At 54.0% G+C, this 20,117-nt stretch overlaps 2 protein-coding genes across 2 annotated transcripts in view; both read right to left on the bottom strand.

Annotated features, from left to right (window-relative positions):
• Nucleotides 1-20,117, bottom strand: part of WDFY1 (WD repeat and FYVE domain containing 1) — a 385,159-nt gene that overhangs the window by 263,238 nt on the left and 101,804 nt on the right. The gene's annotated exons all lie outside the window — the stretch shown is intronic.
• On the bottom strand, nucleotides 10,409-17,911 carry LOC147683445 (DBIRD complex subunit ZNF326-like). Its single transcript, XM_086943867.1, has 3 exons — nucleotides 17,722-17,911; nucleotides 16,316-16,506; nucleotides 10,409-11,007 (listed from the first exon to the last, which is right to left on the bottom strand). Exons 1-3 carry the CDS (start codon nucleotides 17,740-17,742, stop codon nucleotides 10,962-10,964), a joined length of 258 nt encoding a protein of 85 aa, XP_086799993.1. The 5' UTR covers nucleotides 17,743-17,911; the 3' UTR covers nucleotides 10,409-10,961.

Here is a 20,117-nt window from a genome sequence, read left to right as displayed (position 1 = left end):
GCGCAAGCAAAAGACTCGAACCTCTACCTGGTATAACTCAGACTGTAAAAAGTCCAAGTCTGAGTTAATAACAGCAATAAAAGCTGGAACAGACAGGGGCAAGGTCGCTGAGCTTAGGCGGGAATATAAGGACATGATGGCGCAGGCAAGGTCAGAGTGGGACTGGGACAGATGGCAGGATCTCTCTCTCGCCCTAGAGACGAGGGATTCTAGGAGATTCTGGTCTTTGGTAAACATTGGTACCGGCGAACCAAAAACTGCAGTGGAGCCCAACATTGCAGCCTCTGTGTGGGAAGACCACTTTGGTAAGCTCTACGAAGATATCTTCGAAGGTTCCAATGATGTGGCTTCTGCCGTCCTATCCCAATCTGGCGACGGATTGGAATTTAGCCTTGGGGAGGTGGTCAGCGTAATAGAGAGACTGGCACTGGGTAAAGCACTGGGGCTGGATAGATTGCCTGGTGACCTCTTTAGGTCCCATCCTGAGATCTGGGCCCCGTATCTTTGGAGGGGTGTTTGTGGTGCTACAGCCCCCTAATAAATGCTTTTTCTGGTAAATAGTTGGGTACAGATGCTTTAAGTCGGGTATGGTGAGGTGTCGGTCGGATTTCACCAGGAATGTTTGCATACATGCAGACAAAAAATACACTGTCTCCTCTCTGTTTTAAAAGTCTTCATAAATGTTGGTTATTTTACAAAATATTGTGTTTTCTCTCACTTAGTACCGCTACCCATCCTCATTTGTCTCCCTTTCCACTGCCACTTTAGCCCCTCTCATGCACCCTGCTTGTTGTATAATGTATTATAACATTAAATGCCAGCGCAATTGTTGGGAAATCTGAAGCTCACACCCCCAATCTTACTGACCAAACTACACCTCTATGACTGCAAACCCGTATCCCCTGTGCTTCAGCAGCATGCTGTCTCACAGCTTCAAGGAACTATAAACAGCCAGGTTTGAAGGCTTTCACAATTTGAGGTGGATGTCAATTCTTCTTGCAAGAATTGAGTTTCAGAGGTGCCGCCCTGGACTGAGGAGCTTGCAGCAGTGCAGGACATCCTGAAGGAAGTCATCCTGTGTGAAGTTTATACATTTGTGGGTGGGGGGGCGCGAACTAGACCTGAAGGCATCAGAGCGCTTTACATGAGCACCAGTTGTGTTAGAGACGAACACATTAATTGTTAGGTCTCGCTAAACCAATGCGTAAGCATTGTTCGGCGAGATTATAGTAAGGCTTCCGAAAAGTCTCCCCAAACTGCGGATTCAATTCAGTTCATGTGAGCCAGGCGCGTGCACATCGCCAGCCACATCCCACACCATGCCTCGGCATCAGACTTGAAAGGAAGCCGCTCCCCCGCCCCACTCCGCGCAATGCCAGAGCTAGTTTTTCTCGCTTTTTTTTGGTGCTTCATTCCACCTACCACTTTACACTGACTTGTTCACTTTCCTCCCATTTCTATCTCCTTCTCTCAGTCTCCTCCTTCATGTATTTCTCTGTCAATCTCCCTGTCTCCCATTCTTCATCTTCGATGCATCTTTTATTTTCTTACATGCTTTGGTGTACTTTCTCCTTTCTTCCCCTTCCTCCATATTTTCTACAACTTTATCACCTGTATTCTCATATCTTCTTTATTACTGCCTTCCTTATTTGATTTCCTCTTCTTCATTCCACCTTCCTTGTTCTCGCTCCGGTTTTCTCTTTCTTACCGCATTCCTCGTTCTTTCCAACATTGCCGCATCCTCTTCAGTCTCTTTCTCTGTCCGTCTGCCTTTCTCCGTCTCTACTTCTGCTCATTATTTCTTCTGTCCCCAATGTGCAGCTTCCAGTCTTTATTCCTTCCATTCTCTTCTTTCTATCCTGTTGATCTTTCCCCTCTACTCCTTCCACCCTGCATGCCCGCCTCTACTGCTTCCTTCCTTTTCGCGCTTTACTTCCGTAGTCTTTATTCTGTAATCCACTTCTGTTCTCCTCCCTCATAACCAATGTTCCCTCTAATTTTTTTCCTCTGTGTGCGGCAGTGGAGGGTCTCTGTGCGCTGCAACCATGGCTATGTGCGCCAGGAACCGAACCTCGCTTGTCTGCGGCGCCAAATGCCACTCATTTTTGGTGCTCTCCTGCCCTCTGTCCCACTCTTTTTTGGTGCCCTCCTGCCCTCTGCCCCACTCGTTTTTGGTGCCCTTCTGCCCTCTGTCCCACTCGTTTTTTGTGGCCTAATGCCCTCTGTCCCACTCGTTTTTTGTGCCCTTCTGCCCTCTGTCCCATCGTTTTTGGTGCCCTTCTGCCCTATCGTTTTTGGTGCCCTTCTGCCCTCTGCCCCACTCGTTTTTAGTGCCCTTCTGACCTCTGTCCCACTCGTTTTTGGTGCCCTTCTGCCCTCTGTCCCACTCGTTGTTGTGCCTTTATGACCTCTTGCCCTCTGTCCTATCGTTTTTGGTTCCCTTCTGCCCTCTGCCCCTCGTTTTTGGTGCCTTTCTGCTCCCTGGTGTCCGTCCCTCCTCCCTAGTGTCCGTCCCTGCTCCACTGTGTCTGTCCCTGCTCCATGGTGTCTGTCCCTGCTCCCTGGTGTCTGTCCCTGCTCGCTGGTGTCTGTCCCTGCTCGCTGGTGTCTGTCCCTGCTCGCTGGTGTCTGTCCCTGCTCGCTGGTGTCTGTCCCTGCTCCCTGTTGTCTGTCCCTGCTCCCCGGTGTCTGTCCCTGCTCCCCGGTGTCTGTCCCTGCTCCCCGGTGTCTGTCCCTGCTCCCCGGTGTCTGTCCCTGCTCCCCGGTGTCTGTCCCTGCTCCCCGGTGTCTGTCCCTGCTCCCCGGTGTCTGTCCCTGCTTCCTGGTGTCTGTCCCTGTTCCCTGATATCTGTTCCTGCTCCCTGATGTCTGTTCCCGCCCTGGTGTCTCTCCCTGCTCCCTGGTGTCCGTCCCTGGTGTCTGTCCCTACTCCCCGGTGTCTGTCCCTGCTCCCTGGTGTCCGTCCCTGGTGTCTGTCCCTACTCCCTGGTGTCTGTCCCTGCTCCCTGGTGTCTGTCCCTGCTCCCTGGTGTCTGTCCCTGTCCCTGGTGTCTGTCCCTGCTCCCTGGTGTCTGTCCCTGCTCCCTGGTGTCTGTTCCTGTGTCTGGTGTCTGTCCCTGATCCCTGGTGTCTGTCCCTGCTCCACTGTGTCTGTCCCTGCTCCCTGGTGTCCGTCCCTGCTCCCTGGTGTCCGTCCCTGCTCCACTGTGTCTGTCCCTGCTCCATGGTGTCTGTCCCTGCTCCAGGGTGTCCGTCCCTGCTCCCCGGTGTCTTTCCCTGCTCCCTGATGTCTGTCCCTGCTCGCTGGTGTCTGTCCCTGCTCCCTGGTGTCTGTTCCTGTGTCTGGTGTCTGTCCCTGCTCCCTGGTGTCTGTTCCTGTGTCTGGTGTCTGTCCCTGATCCCTGGTGTCTGTCCCTGCTCCACTGTGTCTGTCCCTGCTCCCTGGTGTCCGTCCCTCCTCCCTGGTGTCCGTCCCTGCTCCACTGTGTCTGTCCCTGCTCCATGGTGTCTGTCCCTGCTCCAGGGTGTCCGTCCCTGCTCCCCGGTGTCTTTCCCTGCTCCCTGATGTCTGTCCCTGCTCGCTGGTGTCTGTCCCTGCTCCCTGGTGTCTGTCCCTGCTTCCCGGTGTCCGTCCCTGGTGTCTGTCCCTACTCCCTGGTGTCTGTCCCTGCTCCCCGGTGTCTGTCCCTGCTCCCCGGTGTCTGTCCCTGCTTCTCGGTGTCTGTCCCTGCTTCCCGGTGTCTGTCCCTGCTCCCTGGTGTCTGTCCCTGCTCCCTGATGTCTGTTCCTGCTCCCTGATTTCTGTCCCTGCTCCCTGGTGTCCGTCCCTGGTGTCCGTCCCTGCTCACTGGTGTCTGTCCCTGCTCCCTGATGTCTGTTCCTGCTCCCCGGTGTCTGTCCCTGCTCCCTGGTGTCCGTCCCTCCTCCCTGGTGTCCGTCCCTGCTCCACTGTGTCTGTCCCTGCTCCATGGTGTCTGTCCCTGCTCCAGGGTGTCTGTCCCTGCTCCAGGGTGTCCGTCCCTGCTCCCCGGTGTCTTTCCCTGCTCCCTGATGTCTGTCCCTGCTCGCTGGTGTCTGTCCCTGCTCCAGTGTCTGTTCCTGCTCCCTGATGTCTGTTCCTGCCCTGGTGTCTGTCCCTGCTCCCTGGTGTCCGTCCCTGGTGTCTGTCCCTACTCCCCGGTGTCTGTCCCTGCTTCCCGGTGTCCGTCCCTGGTGTCTGTCCCTACTCCCTGGTGTCTGTCCCTGCTCCCCGGTGTCTGTCCCTGCTCCCTGGTGTCTGTCCCTGCTCCCTGGTGTCTGTCCCTGTCCCTGGTGTCTGTCCCTGCTCCACAGTGTCTGTTCCTGCTCCCTGATGTCTGTCCCTGCTCCCTGGTGTCCGTCCCTGGTGTCTGTCCCTACTCCCCGGTGTCTGTCCCTGCTTCCCGGTGTCCGTCCCTGGTGTCTGTCCCTACTCCCTGGTGTCTGTCCCTGCTCCCCGGTGTCTGTCCCTGCTCCCCGGTGTCTGTCCCTGCTTCCCGGTGTCTGTCCCTGCTTCCCGGTGTCTGTCCCTGCTCCCTGGTGTCTGTCCCTGCTCCCTGATGTCTGTTCCTGCTCCCTGATTTCTGTCCCTGCTCCCTGGTGTCCGTCCCTGGTGTCCGTCCCTGCTCACTGGTGTCTGTCCCTGCTCCCTGATGTCTGTTCCTGCTCCCCGGTGTCTGTTCCTGCTCCCCGGTGTCTGTCCCTGCTCCCCGGTGTCTGTCCCTGCTCCCTGGTGTCTGTCCCTGTCCCTGGTGTCTGTCCCTGCTCCACAGTGTCTGTTCCTGCTCCCTGATGTCTGTTCCTGCCCTGGTGTCTGTCCCTGCTCCCTTGTGTCCGTCCCTGGTGTCTGTCCCTACTCCCCGGTGTCTGTCCCTGCTTCCCGGTGTCCGTCCCTGGTGTCTGTCCCTACTCCCTGGTGTCTGTCCCTGCTCCCCGGTGTCTGTCCCTGCTCCCTGGTGTCTGTCCCTGTCCCTGGTGTCTGTCCCTGCTCCACAGTGTCTGTTCCTGCTCCCTGATGTCTGTTCCTGCCCTGGTGTCTGTCCCTGCTCCCTGGTGTCCGTCCCTGGTGTCTGTCCCTACTCCCCGGTGTCTGTCCCTGCTTCCCGGTGTCCGTCCCTGGTGTCTGTCCCTACTCCCTGGTGTCTGTCCCTGCTCCCCGGTGTCTGTCCCTGCTCCCTGGTGTCTGTCCCTGTCCCTGGTGTCTGTCCCTGCTCCACAGTGTCTGTTCCTGCTCCCTGATGTCTGTTCCTGCCCTGGTGTCTGTCCCTGCTCCCTGGTGTCCGTCCCTGGTGTCTGTACCTGCTTCCCGGTGTCTGTCCCTGCTTCCCGGTGTCTGTCCCTGCTCCCTGGTGTCTGTCCCTCCTCCCTGGTGTCCGTCCCTGCTCCACTGTGTCTGTCCCTGCTCCATGGTGTCTGTCCCTGCTCCAGGGTGTCCGTCCCTGCTCCCCGGTGTCTTTCCCTGCTCCCTGATGTCTGTCCCTGCTCGCTGGTGTCTGTCCCTGCTCCACAGTGTCTGTTCCTGCTCCCTGATGTCTGTTCCTGCCCTGGTGTCTGTCCCTGCTCCCTTGTGTCCGTCCCTGGTGTCTGTCCCTACTCCCCGGTGTCTGTCCCTGCTTCCCGGTGTCCGTCCCTGGTGTCTGTCCCTACTCCCTGGTGTCTGTCCCTGCTCCCCGGTGTCTGTCCCTGCTCCCTGGTGTCTGTCCCTGTCCCTGGTGTCTGTCCCTGCTCCACAGTGTCTGTTCCTGCTCCCTGATGTCTGTTCCTGCCCTGGTGTCTGTCCCTGCTCCCTGGTGTCCGTCCCTGGTGTCTGTCCCTACTCCCCGGTGTCTGTCCCTGCTTCCCGGTGTCCGTCCCTGGTGTCTGTCCCTACTCCCTGGTGTCTGTCCCTGCTCCCCGGTGTCTGTCCCTGCTCCCTGGTGTCTGTCCCTGTCCCTGGTGTCTGTCCCTGCTCCACAGTGTCTGTTCCTGCTCCCTGATGTCTGTTCCTGCCCTGGTGTCTGTCCCTGCTCCCTGGTGTCCGTCCCTGGTGTCTGTACCTGCTTCCCGGTGTCTGTCCCTGCTTCCCGGTGTCTGTCCCTGCTCCCTGGTGTCTGTCCCTCCTCCCTGGTGTCCGTCCCTGCTCCACTGTGTCTGTCCCTGCTCCATGGTGTCTGTCCCTGCTCCAGGGTGTCCGTCCCTGCTCCCCGGTGTCTTTCCCTGCTCCCTGATGTCTGTCCCTGCTCGCTGGTGTCTGTCCCTGCTCCACAGTGTCTGTTCCTGCTCCCTGATGTCTGTTCCTGCCCTGGTGTCTGTCCCTGCTCCCTGGTGTCCGTCCCTGGTGTCTGTCCCTAGTCCCTGGTGTCTGTCCCTACTCCCCGGTGTCTGTCCCTGCTTCCCGGTGTCCGTCCCTGGTGTCTGTCCCTACTCCCTGGTGTCTGTCCCTGCTCCCCGGTGTCTGTCCCTGCTCCCTGGTGTCTGTCCCTGTCCCTGGTGTCTGTCCCTGCTCCACAGTGTCTGTTCCTGCTCCCTGATGTCTGTTCCTGCCCTGGTGTCTGTCCCTGCTCCCTGGTGTCCGTCCCTGGTGTCTGTCCCTACTCCCCGGTGTCTGTCCCTGCTTCCCGGTGTCCGTCCCTGGTGTCTGTCCCTACTCCCTGGTGTCTGTCCCTGCTCCCCGGTGTCTGTCCCTGCTCCCCGGTGTCTGTCCCTGCTTCCCGGTGTCTGTCCCTGCTTCCCGGTGTCTGTCCCTGCTCCCTGGTGTCTGTCCCTGCTCCCTGATGTCTGTTCCTGCTCCCTGATTTCTGTCCCTGCTCCCTGGTGTCCGTCCCTGGTGTCCGTCCCTGCTCACTGGTGTCTGTCCCTGCTCCCTGATGTCTGTTCCTGCTCCCCGGTGTCTGTTCCTGCTCCCCGGTGTCTGTCCCTGCTCCCCGGTGTCTGTCCCTGCTCCCTGGTGTCTGTCCCTGTCCCTGGTGTCTGTCCCTGCTCCACAGTGTCTGTTCCTGCTCCCTGATGTCTGTTCCTGCCCTGGTGTCTGTCCCTGCTCCCTTGTGTCCGTCCCTGGTGTCTGTCCCTACTCCCCGGTGTCTGTCCCTGCTTCCCGGTGTCCGTCCCTGGTGTCTGTCCCTACTCCCTGGTGTCTGTCCCTGCTCCCCGGTGTCTGTCCCTGCTCCCTGGTGTCTGTCCCTGTCCCTGGTGTCTGTCCCTGCTCCACAGTGTCTGTTCCTGCTCCCTGATGTCTGTTCCTGCCCTGGTGTCTGTCCCTGCTCCCTGGTGTCCGTCCCTGGTGTCTGTCCCTACTCCCCGGTGTCTGTCCCTGCTTCCCGGTGTCCGTCCCTGGTGTCTGTCCCTACTCCCTGGTGTCTGTCCCTGCTCCCCGGTGTCTGTCCCTGCTCCCTGGTGTCTGTCCCTGCTCCACAGTGTCTGTTCCTGCTCCCTGATGTCTGTTCCTGCCCTGGTGTCTGTCCCTGCTCCCTGGTGTCCGTCCCTGGTGTCTGTCCCTACTCCCCGGTGTCTGTCCCTGCTTCCCGGTGTCCGTCCCTGGTGTCTGTCCCTACTCCCTGGTGTCTGTCCCTGCTCCCCGGTGTCTGTCCCTGCTCCCTGGTGTCCGTCCCTGCCCACTGGTGTCTGTCCCTGCTCCCTGATGTCTGTTCCTGCTCCCCGGTGTCTGTCCCTGCTCCCTGGTGTCTGTCCCTGCTCCCTGGTGTCTGTCCCTGCTCCACAGTGTCTGTTCCTGCTCCCTGATGTCTGTTCCTGCCCTGGTGTCTGTCCCTGCTCCCTGGTGTCCGTCCCTGGTGTCTGTCCCTACTCCCCGGTGTCTGTCCCTGCTCCCCGGTGTCTGTCCCTGCTTCCCGGTGTCTGTCCCTGCTTCCCGGTGTCTGTCCCTGCTCCCTGGTGTCTGTCCCTGCTCCCTGATGTCTGTTCCTGCTCCCTGATTTCTGTCCCTGCTCCCTGGTGTCCGTCCCTGCTCACTGGTGTCTGTCCCTGCTCACTGGTGTCTGTCCCTGCTCCCTGATGTCTGTTCCTGCTCCCCGGTGTCTGTCCCTGCTCCCTGGTGTCTCTCCCTGTCCCTGGTGTCTGTCCCTGCTCCACAGTGTCTGTTCCTGCTCCCTGATGTCTGTTCCTGCCCTGGTGTCTGTCCCTGCTCCCTGGTGTCCGTCCCTGGTGTCTGTCCCTACTCCCCGGTGTCTGTCCCTGCTTCCCGGTGTCCGTCCTTGGTGTCTGTCCCTACTCCCTGGTGTCTGTCCCTGCTCCCCGGTGTCTGTCCCTGCTCCCCGGTGTCTGTCCCTGCTTCCCGGTGTCTGTCCCTGCTCCCTGGTGTCTGTCCCTGCTCCCTGATGTCTGTTCCTGCTCCCTGATTTCTGTCCCTGCTCCCTGGTGTCCGTCCCTGGTGTCCGTCCCTGCTCACTGGTGTCTGTCCCTGCTCCCTGATGTCTGTTCCTGCTCCCCGGTGTCTGTCCCTGCTCCCTGGTGTCCGTCCCTCCTCCCTGGTGTCCGTCCCTGCTCCACTGTGTCTGTCCCTGCTCCATGGTGTCTGTCCCTGCTCCAGGGTGTCCGTCCCTGCTCCCCGGTGTCTGTCCCTGCTCCCTGATGTCTGTCCCTGCTCCCTGATGTCTGTCCCTGCTCCCTGATGTCTGTCCCTGCTCCCCGGTGTCTGTCCCTGCTCCCTGGTGTCTGTCCCTGTCCCTGGTGTCTGTCCCTGCTCCCTGGTGTCTGTCCCTGTCCCTGGTGTCTGTCCCTGCTCCCTGGTGTCTGTTCCTATGTCTGGTGTCTGTCCCTGCTCCCTGGTGTCTGTCCCTGGTTTTAGTTCGGTTGTTAACCGAGGCCTTTCCATTTTTACTAAAATGATATATATATATATATATATATATACTATTTTTATAAGGACTTTCAACCTGCTCTCTTCACAATGGCCTGTTATGTTTGTCATTCGCATTTTATTACGCACACTATCCTGTAAAACATGGATCAATGTGGGTCAGCACGTTTTACCATTTCAAAAATATTTTTGAAGGCCCAGGTGTTTCTCCAGCAATAACTTTTTCAAAAATCTTGTTAATTTTTACTGTCCGTGTGAGTTACATTCAGTCGTCTGTGTTTTCGTCTATACTAATGGTCTTGATGATCGTTCCTCTCCCTTACAGGACAGGAGAGCTGGAGGAAGGCAACGCAACAAAAAGGATCACAAACAGCCCCTCAGTAGTGCACAATGACGATTCTTACAAGGCACAGCTGCGGGGCTGATTGTAGGTCCTTTGCATTTGTATTTGTGTTAATTGCAGCGCACGGGGGGGGGGGGGCCTACAATTAACATTAATACAAAAGGTTCACAATCAGCACGCAGCTGTGCAGTGTTAGAAAAGGAATGCAGAGGAATGGTGAGTGTCAAACACAGCGTGTGCTAAAGCACACGCTGTGTTTGAGACTGCTTTTTTTTTTTCAAACTCCCGCAACGAGGAAATGGCACTTTTTCGCGCCGCTCGCATTTTAAAAGCGGCGCCGCTAACGGTGTTGCTGGAGTGCGCGGTAAATTCAGCAACCTGCGCGCTCAGGGTGACTTCTCTGCGCGCGCGCTCACCCGCGCAGCTTGTTGGGAACAGTGCTCATAACCCCCTCCTCCGTTTATCCCTGTCTTCGCCCCTCTTCCTTCTTCCTTCTCATATTATTTTCTTCCTCCTCTCCTTTCCTCCCTCGTCTTCCCCGCTCTTTCTTGCTTCCTTGGTTCCTCCGTTCCTGTGTGTCCAGCCCCCTCTCCCTGGCACCTCTGACCTTTCCTGCTGCTTCCCGACCACCCTGACAGTCGGGAGCTGGTGCCTGTGGGTGCAGAGTCTGGCTCGGCGTGATTTATGCCATTGGTATAACAGCAGACACACTGCAGTCCATCACTGCAGTCCCCCCCTGATTAAAATTCAGCTCCGGCCCCGACTGCAGCACTCCACAAATGGAATATTCTACATAATTTCCGAAAATGCTTGTTTTTCTTGTTTAAAAAGTGACCTTGTGTGATGTAACTAGTGTTTATTTAAAGCGCTGCAATACCTTCCGATAGAGTTCGCGCTAAATAAAAGTGCAGAAAAAACACAAAACAAATCGAACGCTTTAAAGCAGGAAAGGAACACCTCGGTGGGTGAATCACCCAGCTGGTGTCACAAGGCCCCCATAGGCAGAGCGGATGTTTCTTTCCATCCTCACCTCTGCTGATTATGTAGAGGCTACCAGGCCTTACAGTGACACCTCGTCACCCAGAATACCCTCGGCACCCTCTCCAATCTCACACCTCAGCAAAGAGCCTTTGATCAGCATTAAACAGGCGAGTGCTCCCCCCTGGGGCGCTACCTCCGGGCATAAAACACCACCTTGAGTGTACCCCTTCTTTGAGGTAGACAGTACCACATAGGAGAGGTGCAAAATAAGTGTATAATCTTGTTGTAAGCCTTTATTACTGCAAGACATAATCAGGGTTTCTTTGCTACAACAGCTTGAATTATATACAACACTACATTGGGCGCTAAAAACTGGAAAAATTCACATTGGAATGTTTAGAACTCCAACTGCTCAAAATTACTCAAAACATAACCATGAACAAATCAATTTACACTGGAAGAATACTGAAGCATTTGCTGTGTGTAATATACTAAAAAAACAAAACATAAAACCGGTTTGCCCATAGGCAATTAAAACAGAAGTGGAATGCATGCAGGGTGAACGAACTGCTCAACTTTGCGGAAAATTGTTCTTTAAGTCCACCAATGCAGTGTGCTAAAGTGTTTGGTCTTTCAGGGCAGTTTCTCAACTAGTTTTCATCAGTGGTGGTTAAGTCCCCAGAGTAATCATTTGGGTCAGCAGCATCATCCGCATCTGCACTTTCTGCCTCCACATTATCTGCTCCTCATTTTCATCGTTTTCACCATCAATGTCCTCCTTTTCGTTTTGCTCATTGTCTTCATCATTCGCATCAGTTGTTTCCTCAACTACCGATTCTCCTGTTTGTTCAACGATTTCAAAGGGATTCTCACCCTAAAAGTAAACACAAGTTTTAAACCATCTTTAGCAAAATTTTGCAGAACAAATGCACACTAACTAGTACAAAAGTAACAGCAAAAGTCTTGTGTACAGTGCAAGTAAAGAACTCAGATTTCAGATCACAAAAAAGCAGAAAGAATGTATTATTAGAAAAGGCATCTTACAACGGGGAGAACATATGCAGGACTTCTAAATTTTAGAGTATGTCCAGACAGGCCATAGGATGGAAAAATCCATGCCATGTCTATGAACGCCCATGAGCTCTGAGGAGTCCTTGTACAGAGGGGGCGGTGACTGGAATATTGAGGGTGGGCATCACATTTCCAAGAAATTAATTTCCTGCGAAACTACAATTTTTTTTGGGTGAAACTCAGTACGGAAGAAGTGTTATTTGCAAAGCTGAGGAAGGAGTAAACAGATCTGAACATTCAATATGCAGTGTGAGCCCTGGAGGCAGGAAGGGTGGAAGTGCATCCACAGCATTACAGGCTGCAAGCTAATTGTTGATGGTCATTAACTTATCAGTTTGCAGCATGTGTACCTGTTTGATTTAATTAATGATTTTATTTAATTTGTATAGCTCTTGAATCACCCCCAGGGGGGTATCTCAGCGCTTGGAAGCACAGCATAGGTCATGGGTACTCACAAACGCTCTCTCAGGGGCCAAATTTACACTGTGGTTTGTGTCCGAGGGCCGCACCAGTGGGGGCGGGGTCAGTGGGGGAGGTGGCAGGGCTAGAGCAACAAAAAAATACACAACTGACCATGAGGTTGATCACTGGTCCCTGCAGCGGACACCTTCGTCCACTGAGCCACCAGACCCGGGATACACACATCTCTTGCTCTCTCTTTGTCTCCCTCCCTCACTCTCCCTACCTCTCCCATACTCTGTTCCCCTCCCTCTGTCTGTCTTCCTCCCCCTGTCTCCCTTTCCCTCTCTCACTCCCTCCCCCCTTTCCCTCTCACTCCCTCACTGTCCCTTTCCCTCTCTCACTCCCTCACTCGGTCTCCCTTTCCCTCACTCACTCCCTTTCCCTCCCTTCCTTTCCCTCTCACTGTCTCCCTTTCCCCCTGTCACTCCCTCACTCTGTCACTCCTTTTCCCTCCTTTCCCTCCCTTTCCCACTCTCACTCCCTCACTCTGTCAGGGCAGTTTTCAGGAGTCTTCTGAATTTAAGATGGTCCAAACACTGTCTTAGGGCCAGCTGTAGTTGATTCCAGATGAAGGGTGCGAGAAGGACTTGCCTCCGGGTCTAGCCTTTTTTATGTTGGGGCTTTTGAGGAGCGATTGGGAGCTGGCGCGCAGAGTCCGAGCCGGGTAATAGCGGCGAAGTTTCTCTACTACATCGGGAGGGCCATTGCCCCAGATAGCTTTGTGTGTGAGACAGCAGATCTAGAATTTCACGCGCTGTCGTATTGGCAGCCAGTGTAGCTGATGAGGGAGGGGAGAGGAAGCTGATCTGGGGGGAGCATTCAGAACCGTGCAGGCGGCTGTGTTCAGTATCATTTGCAATTGGTTTAAGGAGGACTCATTGCGGCGATCAATAGGGCGTTGCAATAGTCCAGCTTGCTTGGTATCAGGGCCTGTGTTAGGGTTTTCCTTGTTGTGTCGGGGAGATAAGTAAAATCTTTCCTTAGTAAGCCATGGGTGTGGAAGCAGGATTAGACTGTGTGAGTAACGTGTTTCTTCATGTTTAGGGACTGTTGCAGGTGAACACAGAGGTTTTTGACTGTGGTTGCCGGGGTCGGGGGTGTGCCTAGTTCTGGGGGCCACCAGAGGAGGGGGCATCTCCAAAGAGCAGAACCTCAGTTTTTGCAGCGTTCAGCTGAAGGAAATTGCTTTCCATCCAGTGAGATTTCCAGCATTCCTAAAGAGAAGGTAGATTGGGCAGATTGAGAAGTTTTATTGAAAGAGAACGTAAGCTGTTGATGCTTTTATGCCTGTGGCTGAAGGGTTACCCATGTGTGGTGTGAAATTCGCTTTTAAGTAGAACTGCAGAATGGCCATATTTCTGGTTGAATACAAGACTGCAACAGAAATATACTTACTAGAAATACCATGTACAGTAGTTTAATCAAGGTCATGAAGTTTTGGCTAAAGCCCATCCGTTCCAAAACTTTAAACAGATAAGGCCACTCTAAGGAGTCAAATGCCTTGGTGGCGTCAAGGAACACCACCGCCGCCTGTACAGATGGATGCAAGTAGTGGAGAACAGAAAAAATGGTTCTGAGGTTATGTGATGTTGCGCGGCCCGGGATAAACCCCGACTGATCAGGGAGTGCAATCATAGGCAGCATAGGCTGCAATCGATCCGCAATTACCTTAGCGTAGATTTTAGCATCGACGTTTATCAGAGAAAGGGGCCTATAGGAATCTAGGTGTAGCTCGTCTTTATCAGGTTTAAGGAGTGTAATTATTAGGGCTTCCCGCATGGAGTCTGGTAGGGAATTCAATTCGAGGGCCTCAACAAACACTGTATGCAGTTTCGGCGCCAACTCGTCCACATAGGTTTTATAGAAGGCTGTTGTCAGGCCATCTGGGCCAGGGGCTTTGTTGGCCGGCATGCTTTTTATCACCTGGGGTATGTCCTGGACCGTGACAGTGAGGTCCATGTATTGTCGGTGGTTATTGTTAAACCATACGAGAGCTATGGAATCCAAAAAGGCTTGCAAAGTGGGCGGTATCGTGGGCTGCCTGGAGGTGTAGAGGGAGGCATAGAAATCCGCGAAGGCGCCTAGTACTGCCTCTTGGCCCATCGCGAGGTTCCCGGCCTTGTCATATATGGTGTGGATGTAATTGGATTGTGTGCAAGGAGTTATCAACCTAGCTAGTGTTCTGCTCGGCCTGTCCCCCTCCCCATATCTCCCCATATCTGCGTGCTTCTGCCCGTTTTCCCAGGAACCGTACTTCCCTCTCCGCTTCCTCATTAAAAGCTAGCAGCTTGGTTTTCAGAGCCCCAGCTATCTCCAATGATGGGTCAGCACTAAAGGCAGCGTCTAGGTCTCTCAGTTCCCCCTCCAGCTTAGCTAACGTGTCCCTTATGGCACGCAGGACTCCCGCCTTCCGTGCTATGCACTGACCTCTGATCACAGCCTTAAAGGCGTCCCATTCTATGGCCTCAGATGAGACTGATCCAGTATTTTCGGCAAAATAATGGACTATGTCGTCTCTAATTTCTTCTACAAATACTGGGTCCGTGAGCGCGTGTGGTGGGAGGCGCCATGTGAATGGCCTGTAAATAGCGTTTGGGGGTCGCAGCTCCAATCCGCATGGGGCGTGATCTGACAGCGACCTGGCCAGTATATCAACCTTTATCACCCACGTTGCAACCTCCGGAGACACCAGCCAGAAGTCTAATCTGGACCAGGTAGCCTTGTGGCAAGTGTAGCAAGTACCCACTTTGGCATCTGGGTGCCTGGCTCTCCACACATCAGAAAGCATACCCTCCTTCATCACATCTAAGACTGCCTGTCGCGCTCTAATATGTGTCGGCCTGCTTACGCCTCTACGGTCCATTTCATCATGCAGTACAATATTGAAATCACCTCCCAACACAACTGACCCACAGTCCAGTAATGTAATTTCCGCCCAAACCCCTCTGAAGAAATCTGTGTCGTCCACATTTGGACCATACATTGCAGCTAGTACAATAGGCCGCCCCTGCAAGGAACCGTGTAATAAGACATATCTCCCCTCCACATCAAGCACGCGAGAATGTTCCCGCCAATCCAACCCCCTGCGTATGAGTACAGCAACACCCCTCGCATAATTTGAATAGATAGCAGAGTAAACATGAGCCCATCTGGAATTCTTCAACCTGGGCGAGGGGGTCGAGTTAAGATGAGTCTCCTGTAGGAAGCAAATGTCTACATTATGCCTTGACAATATGCCATGCATTAAACGAGCTTTCTTGTAATCTCCTAGGCCTCTAATGTTCCAAGTCCAAAGTTTAATCCCTCCCATCGAGCAGGTGTAGAAGAGACTGTTTTATCTCCGATCGCCCCCACCCCCCATAGCAGGAAGGTCGCCCACACATCATGACAATCAACACAATGCGCAAACAGGTAGTCCAAATTAGCCGTACATTGCACCAGATAATAACTAGAACTTGTAACGTCAAAACCCCCCCCCCCCACCACCCACCACCCTCATCAACCCCCCAATCAGGTCGTGAAAGAACCCAAAAGAAAGCACGCAGGGCGTGCAAAACCCCCAACATCAGCGATAGTGGGAAGCACCCCATGAGGCGTGGTGCGCCCAGCGTACACCCCCGTATGCACGGGGTGGCTACTAACAAATGTTTGACCTCCTGGTGACCAGCGGAACTCCCATCCCAGGGTCCACGAAACACGTCAGTTAACCACAGCCACAAAGAGAGCATGGAGCCAGCAGCCTCAGTTTGACGCCCAAGGGCGCCTCAGCGACTTACCACCATTTACTCAGTTCAGACGCAATACCTGCGCGCCCAAGGGAAACCAGGCGTCCCCTCGAGACTCGAAGGGGGGCGAAGGCCACGGGCGCCTGCTCTGGGCACCAGGTTCAGGCAGAAAAGGGAAAGGCTGGTTCCGTCTGAACTCAACAGGAGGCAGTTCAGAGAGCAGCCGCTGGGCGGCGCGCCTGGCGTTTACAAGAGAGCGCCAACCTGCCAACCACTCCCAAAAGACAATGAGGCATTGCCCTGGCTGCCGTAGCCTGCCAGGGAGAAGAGCGCAGAAGAGCATGGCAGGCAGGGGGTGCACAATAATCGAGTGAAAGCCACAGACGTATGCCAGCTGCACCCTGGCCATCAGACCCCATCTCTGCCCGCCAGCGACATAATCTTCGAACTTCGCCCTCTGGTAGCAGCGCACACACCCAGTCTACCCAGCCCGTCATCATCCCAGGCTGTGCACCTCACCCATCGGTGCCAGCTAAACGAAAACTGTTTAACCGGACCCCACATACCCTGTCGTCGGACCTACCCTCTGGTGCCAGCCACACAGCGGCGGCTGAATGGCACCGGCTAGACTTGGAACCGCATTCTCCCTTACGAGCCAATCTCTAGAGATAGATAGAGGTAGGGCGATAGATAGAGGGAGGGAGGGCGATAGATAGATAGGAGGGCGATAGATAGAAGGAGGGCAATAACAGACAGATGTCCCTTCCAATGGCTAGCCTCCATTTATGGAGCTAGCCAATGGAAGAGCAGGCGGGACAAAGCACCCATACTGCTAAACAAAAGGTTTCGCCTGCGCGATCGCTGCTGCGCAGCAGATCGCCAGGCGAAACCTAAAAACCAGAAGCTGTCTATCTAGAAACATACCTTTTTTTGACCGCATTGCCATTTGATCCAGGTTTTCTCAATTTAGGTTTTTTGCCGACAAACGCCCCTCCAACAGGTTTATTAAGCGATTGCATCATCTTTCTTTTCATCCATCTTCCAGCAGGCCCACCAAATACCAGACTTGTCTGGTAATCGACAACAATTCCAGGTCTCTGCATACCGCCATAATCCTGCAAATTGATAACATAAAATTAGCAGAGAGTATGCAGATAAGGCAAGTTACATGGTGTGCAAAAATGTGTTAACAGTTTTATAATAATGGCAGGCATAATCCAAGAACCAATGTTGGGTGGTCAAGGAATTCGTAGGCTAAGCAGCAGTTGTTGCCATTCTGGTAGGTGTAGATACTTCTTGGCTACAATTATGAAAACTGCAGTAAGGACACTGCTGTACAGGTTTTCATTTGCATTAGTGAGTTGAGAAATAAAGAAGATAACATGCTTATAAACATGTGTGTGGTTGGGTCTGGTAGCGCGTGTGGTTTGGTTGTGTGTGGTGTGGTTGTGTGTGAGAGAACAGGGAGTTAGAGAAGAAGGCGGGGTGAAAGAACAGCAGATCAGCACAGTAAAAGAACAGGGAGTTAAAGAAGGAGGTGGGGTGGAAGAGAGCAGCAGTTCAGCACGTGAGAAGACAAGAGAACAGGGAGTTAGAGAAGGAGGCAGGGTGGAAGAGAGCAGCAGATCAGTACGTGAGAAGAGAAGAGAACAGGGCGATAGAGGGAGGGCGATAGATAAGAAAGAGAAGGAGGGCGTTAAAGTAAGGGAGGGCGATAGAGAGGAAGGGAGGGCGATAGAGAGGAAGGGGAGGCGATAGATAGAGTGAGGGCGATAGATAGAGAGGGAGGGAGGGCAATAGAGTAAGGGAGGGCAATAGAGTAAGGGAGGGCAATAGATTGATAGATAGATAGAGGGAGGGCGATAGATAGAGAGGGAGGCCGATAGAGAGGGAGGGCGATAGAGAGGGAGTGCGATAGATAGATAGAGGGAGTGCGATAGATAGAGGGAGTGCGATAGATAGATAGAGGGAGTGCGACAGATAGATAGAGGGAGTGCGAGAGATTGATCGAGGGAGGGCGATAGATAGATAGAGCGAGGGCGATAGATAGAGGGAGGGCGATAGATAGAGGGAGGGCGATAGATAGATAGAGGGAGGGCGATAGATAGATAGATAGAGGGAGGGAGGGCGATAGATAGATAGGAGGGCGATAGATAGAAGGAGGGCAATAACAGACAGATGTCCCTTCCAATGGCTAGCCTCCATTTATGGAGCTAGCCAATGGAAGAGCAGGTGGGACAAAGCACCCATACTGCTAAACAAAAGTTTTCGCCTGCGCGAACTCTGCTGTCCAGCGGATCGCCAGGCGAAACCTCTATCCAGAAACATACCTTTTTTGACTGCATTGCCATTTGATCCAGGTTTTCTCAATTTAGGTTTTTTGCCGACAAACGCCCCTCCAATGGGTTTATTAAGCGATTGCATCATCTTTCTTTTCATCCACCTTCCAGCAGTCCCACCAAATACCAGATTTGTCTGGTAGTCGACAACAATTCCAGGTCTCTGCATACCGCCATAATCCTGCAAATTGATAACATAAAATTAGCAGAGAGTATGCAGATAAGGCAAGTTACATGGTGTAGATAGATAGAGAGAGGGAGGGCGATAGATAGATAGAGGGCGATAGACAGATAGAGAGGGAGGGCGATAGACAGAGGGAGTGCGATAGATAGAGGGATTGAGGGAGTGCGATAGATAGAGGGATTGAGGGAGTGCGATAGATAGAGGGATTGAGGGAGTGCGAGAGATAGAGGGATTGAGGGAGTGCGAGAGATAGATTGAGGGAGGGCGATAGATAGAGGGAGGGCGACAGATAGAGAGAGGGAGGGCGACAGATAGAGAGAGGGCGGGCGACAGATAGAGAGAGGGAGGGCGACAGATAGAGAGAGGGAGGGCGACAGAGAGAGGGAGGGTGATAGATAGAGAGAGGGAGGGCGATAGATAGAGAGAGGGAGGGCGATAGCTAGAGAGGGAGGGCGATATCTAGAGAGGGAGGGCTATAGCTAGAGAGGGAGGGCTATAGCTAAGAGGGAGGGCGATAGCTAGAGAGGGAGGGCGATCGCTAGAGAGGGAGGGCGATCGCTAGAGAAGGAGGGCGATCGTTAGAGAGGGAAGGCGATCGCTAGAGAGGGAGGGCGATCGCTAGAGAGGGAGGGCGATAGAGTAAGGGAGGGCGATAGATAGAGGGAGGGCGATAGATAGAGGGAGGGCGATAGATAGAGGGAGGGCGATAGATAGATAGAGGGAGGGCGATAGATAGATAGAGGGAGGGCGATAGATAGATAGAGGGAGGGCGATAGATAGATAGAGGGAGGGCGATAGATAGATAGAGGGAGGGCGATAGATAGATAGAGGGAGGGCGATAGATAGATAGAGGGAGGGCGATAGAGGGAGGGAGGGCGATAGATAGATAGAGGGAGGGCGATAGATAGATAGAGGGAGGGCGATAGATAGAGGGAGGGCGATAGATAGAGGGAGGGCGATAGATAGAGGGAGGGCGATAGATAGATAGAGAGGGAGGGCGATAGATAGAGGGAGGGCGATAGATAGAGGGAGGGCGATAGATAGAGGGAGGGCGATAGATAGAGGGAGGGCGATAGATAGAGGGAGGGGGAGGGCGATAGATAGAGAGGGAGGGCGATAGATAGGGAGGGAGGGCGATAGATAGGGAGGGAGGGCGACAGATAGAGAGGGAGGGCGACAGATAGAGAGGGAGGGCGATAGATAGAGAGGGAGGGCGATAGAGTAAGGGAGGGCGATTGATAGAGAGGGAGGGCGATAGAGTAAGGGAGGGCGATTGATAGAGAGGGAGGGCGATAGATAGATAGAGAGGGAGGGCGATAGATAGAGAGGGAGGGCGATAGATAGGGAGGGAGGGCGAGAGATAGAGAGGGAGGGCGAGAGATAGAGAGGGAGGGCGAGAGATAGAGAGGGAGGGCGATAGAGTAAGGGAGGGCGATTGATAGAGAGGGAGGGCGATAGAGTAAGGGAGGGCGATAGAGTAAGGGAGGGCGATTGATAGAGAGGGAGGGCGATAGATAGAGAGGGAGGGCGATAGATAGAGAGGGAGGGCAATAGATAGGGAGGGAGGGGGAGAGATAGAGAGGGAGGGCGATAGATAGAGAGGGAGGGCGATAGATAGAGAGGGAGGGCGATAGATAGAGAGGGAGGGCGATAGAGTATGGGAGGGCGATTGATAGAGAGGGAGGGCGATAGATAGATAGAGAGGGAGGGCGATAGATAGATAGAGAGGGAGGGCGATAGATAGATAGAGAGGGAGGGCGATAGAGTAAGGGAGGGCGATAGATAGATAGAGAGGGAGGGCGATAGAGTAAGGGAGGGCGATTGATAGAGAGGGAGGGCGATAGAGTAAGGGAGGGCGATTGATAGAGAGGGAGGGCGATAGATAGAGGGAGGGCGATAGATAGAGGGAGGGCGATAGATAGAGGGAGGGCGATAGATAGAGGGAGGGCGATAGATAGAGAGGGAGGGCGATAGATAGAGAGGGAGGGCGATAGATAGAGAGGGAGGGCGATAGATAGAGAGGGAGGGCGATAGATAGATAACGGGAGGGCGATAGATAGATAACGGGAGGGCGATAGATAGATAGATAGAGGGAGGGCGATTGATAGATAGAGGGAGGGCGATTGATAGATAGAGGGAGGGCGATAGATAGATAGAGGGCGATAGATAGATAGAGGGAGGGCGATAGAGTAAGGGAGGGCGA

The sequence above is a fragment of the Lissotriton vulgaris genome, chromosome 11 (assembly GCF_964263255.1).
Source record: "Lissotriton vulgaris chromosome 11, aLisVul1.2, whole genome shotgun sequence".
In the NCBI taxonomy this organism is placed as follows: Eukaryota; Metazoa; Chordata; class Amphibia; order Caudata; family Salamandridae; genus Lissotriton; species Lissotriton vulgaris.
The sequence above is the reverse complement of the archived record's forward strand: the minus strand, read 5'-3'. Positions and strand labels throughout refer to the sequence as shown.

Excerpts from the sequence above, each read along its gene's own strand:
- LOC147683445 (XM_086943867.1), bottom strand. The coding sequence starts at position 17,742 with ATGGCAATGCAGTCAAAAAAG. Across the intron at positions 16,507-17,721 it reads TGGCAATGCAGTCAAAAAAG|GATTATGGCGGTATGCAGAG; the intron begins GTATGTTTCTGG and ends ATCAATTTGCAG. Across the intron at positions 11,008-16,315 it reads GGCAATGCGGTCAAAAAAAG|GGTGAGAATCCCTTTGAAAT; the intron begins GTATGTTTCTAG and ends GTTTACTTTTAG.